General features: G+C 60.1%; 1 protein-coding gene across 1 annotated transcript; it reads right to left on the reverse strand.

Moving 5' to 3' along the window:
- Positions 1–15: 15 nt before the first annotated feature.
- VDBG_04503 (predicted protein) lies at positions 16–2,148 on the reverse strand (the record flags this gene model as incomplete). Its single annotated transcript, XM_003004851.1, has 1 exon — positions 16–2,148. The coding sequence occupies one exon, from the start codon at positions 2,146–2,148 to the stop codon at positions 16–18; it is 2,133 nt and encodes a 710-aa protein (XP_003004897.1).
- Positions 2,149–3,114: the final 966 nt, after the last annotated feature.

Raw genomic sequence — 3,114 nt, forward strand, 5'->3', positions numbered from 1 at the left:
GGATCTTTCTCTTGATCAAAGCTCAACCCGGATTTCGTCTCCTTTCGGCAGCTTATAGGATTTGTCACGTTGGTCAACGGGGGCGGTGTGTCTTCTCGTGAGCTGTGAGTCGTACGAAGGGTCCTTTTCCCGTCGAGAAGACGTCTGGTCCCGCTCGTCAATTACCTTGACATTGCTGTCCCGGTGGGAACGGCGACGGCTGTCCTTATCAGCGCGAGCGTAATCATCACGCTCTGTCTTTTCCGGGTAGTCGGTCCGGCCTGAGCGACGCTCCTGGTACCGATCTTCACGCGGATAATCACGATAGTCGCGCGAGTCGCGGGCGCCGCGAGGGTCACGAGGGTCTCGGACGTCGCGACTGTCACGAACATCGCGAGAGTCCTTCCGGCTCGAGGCCACCGCTGCGCCTATAGCCGCAGCCGCAACGCCAGCAACGGCGGCACCGGCGAGGCTGCCACCGTCGGTGTGCCTACGTTCGCCGCGGAGTTCCCTGCGGCCGTCCTCATCAGCGAGCTTCTCGGTTGCATAGACTTTGGACGAGACGGGGGCCACGGGGATGGGCTGCTGCAGCGGCACGGGAGGGGGGCGTGAGGACTGGGATGCTGTGTGCCGAGAGGAGATGATCGATCCGCGGTCAATATCGAAGTTGTTCGGATCCGAGGTTGGGATAGCATAGACATGCTGCATGGGCTGCTTGCCGATCCTTGACGACGACGAAGGGGTATCGGCCTTTGGCTCCTCGGACTGGTGGCGCGGAGAGTTGTAGACATGAGAGGGCTGCGTAAACGGGATCGGCGTCACTGAGCCCCGGAGGGAGTTGTAAGGTCCAAAAAGGCTGGGGTCCACAGCATGGTTCCGGTTCCCATCATGCGCTGCCTGGCTGGCTGGTGCCCCCAGTGAGCTAGGCAAGTTGGCGGTCGAGCCGTAGACGAGTCCAGGGTCAGCATCGTCGCTTGACGAAGAGTCATCGTCGTCAGACGCAGACTCCCAGTCAGAGTCCTCGTCGTCACGCCCAGGTCGGGAGCTGCCGATGCCCCGTTTGGAGCTATCCTTGGTCCTCGAACGACTGAAAGCACTCAGAGCGGCGGCGGCGCCGACCAACGTGGAAGGGCGCACCTTGCCGGAAGCACGTAGATCAGCCTCGTTCTGCTTGCGCGCAATATCAGAGAGCTGGCGGCCGATGGCGAGGATCTCCTCATCTGTCTTGGCCTGTTCGGCTTTGCCACCACGAACAGAGAGAGGAGGGCGGTGCAGCTCGGCGGTGGGTGTTCGACGAGTGCTCTGGCTGTACTGGCTTCCCTTTCCGTTGGGGCCAGGGCTCACGCGACGGCTGCCGCTCGCCAGGCTGCCGCCCTCGCGAGGGATGTATCCACGTCCATAGGCGAGGTCCGAGTCGAGGGAAGAGGACGATGAGTTGGCGCCGAAGGACATGAAGCGCGTGTTCTTCTTCTTCTGGCGACGGCGGTGGCGCTGCTCGGAAGGACTGCGGAAGAAGGTGGTGAAGACGTTGCCTGCCTTGGCGTGCTTTGGGCTTCGGCGTGAGACGTTGAGCAGCGAGGACGATGTGTCGGAGGAGCTGTCCGAGTTTCGGGCACGTCCATTGGGATACGAATGTACGGTTTCCCCATAGTAAGGCGCTTGTGGATGCGCGGGGTATTGAGAAGGCGACTGGTGCTGTTGGGAATACTGATTTTGCGGATACTGCTGGTACTGCTGGGGGTATTGCTGGAACGACGACTGCTGAGGCTGGTACGTCTGTGGTTGTTGTTGTTGTTGTTGTTGGTACGGAGACTGTTGCGGCAGCGGCTGTTGGTAGGCAGACTGGTACTGAGGCTGCGGTGTCTGGGCCTGGTCGTGATACTGATGGTTGTACTGGTACTGCGACTGCGACTGCGACTGCGACGACAGCTGTGGGTGGGATCGCGAAGACGACGTCTCGGGCGGCGCGCGCGATGTCTCGGTCACCCGGGGCGCGGGGTCCTCTGGCATGCTACCGGGCATGGGCCCTGGCATCTCCATGCTTCGGGTCGCGCTCTCGCTGGCGCTAGGGGCGGAGACGAGCTCGATCTTGTCGCGCGAGTTGCGACGCTCTTTTCTCCGTCGCCGGGAGCTCTCGGTCGGGCTCCGCCGACGAGAATCTCGCATCATGGTGACAGCGGTGGCGGGTAGCTGTCGAGCATTGGTGTGTGTTGATCTGATCGCGTATTGTTCCTTCTTTCTTCCCGAGTAGATGCGACGAAAATAGAGGGAATCGTGCAAACAAAATGTCGCGTCGCTATCGGGTACAGACACACTCGCTGAAAGAGGGAAGGGGGGTGGTAATCAATCACACTCTGTGATGATGTTTGGTGGTTTGCGATGTGGCGGTGGGAGGGTGTTGTTTTGTTTGGAGAAATGGCACCTCGACTACCTCTCTACCTCACTCACTTGGCTCCTCGGTGTAAGGCAGGTGGTAGGTGCCTTACTCCTTCTGACTGCTCAGGCCGGACCAGAGTCTAGGGGGGTGGGCCACGCTGTGTGGGCTCGCTGTGTGGGCGCTTCTTTGCTGCACGAGCAGGCACAAGCGACATTGGACCCCAGTTAGGTGCGCCTTGAGATCAGCTGTACTTTCCTGCTTTGCTGTGCTTTCGATGGACTACTGGCAGGAGCTCTCGGCCAAGGTCCTTTTTTATGACTAGGTACTGGCAGGTGCTCTCCAACGGGTTCCTACCATAGACCTTTACCTGCCTTGATTAACTTTAAGATAGGTAGGTATGCCAGCTCCAGGTACCTTATTGTATACCTCCCTTAGGTCGTTGGCAGTCAACACAAAGACACAAAGACAAAGAGAGCGACAGAGGTCGGGTGGTCCAGCGAGCGGGACAGGCCGTCGCTAGGTACCTCCCCTAAGGTAGGGGAGGAGGGGAACGCCCTCTCTCCCGGCTCTGATGAATTGGCGGTGGCTGGGGACGGGGACGAGTACTCGAGTCCCCACCCATTCTCACGCTTCACCTTGCCCCTAGCGTCGTCGCCACTCTTGTCCATCCAACCTGTCGTCCACTCAAGCGTACGCACCCTGACCGCCGCCAGCGCATTCAATCTACCCAGGTACGTGCCTTGCAGGCCGTACGTACT

Source organism: Verticillium alfalfae, genomic scaffold, assembly GCF_000150825.1.
Source record: "Verticillium alfalfae VaMs.102 supercont1.5 genomic scaffold, whole genome shotgun sequence".
Lineage (NCBI taxonomy): Eukaryota > Fungi > Ascomycota > Sordariomycetes > Glomerellales > Plectosphaerellaceae > Verticillium > Verticillium alfalfae.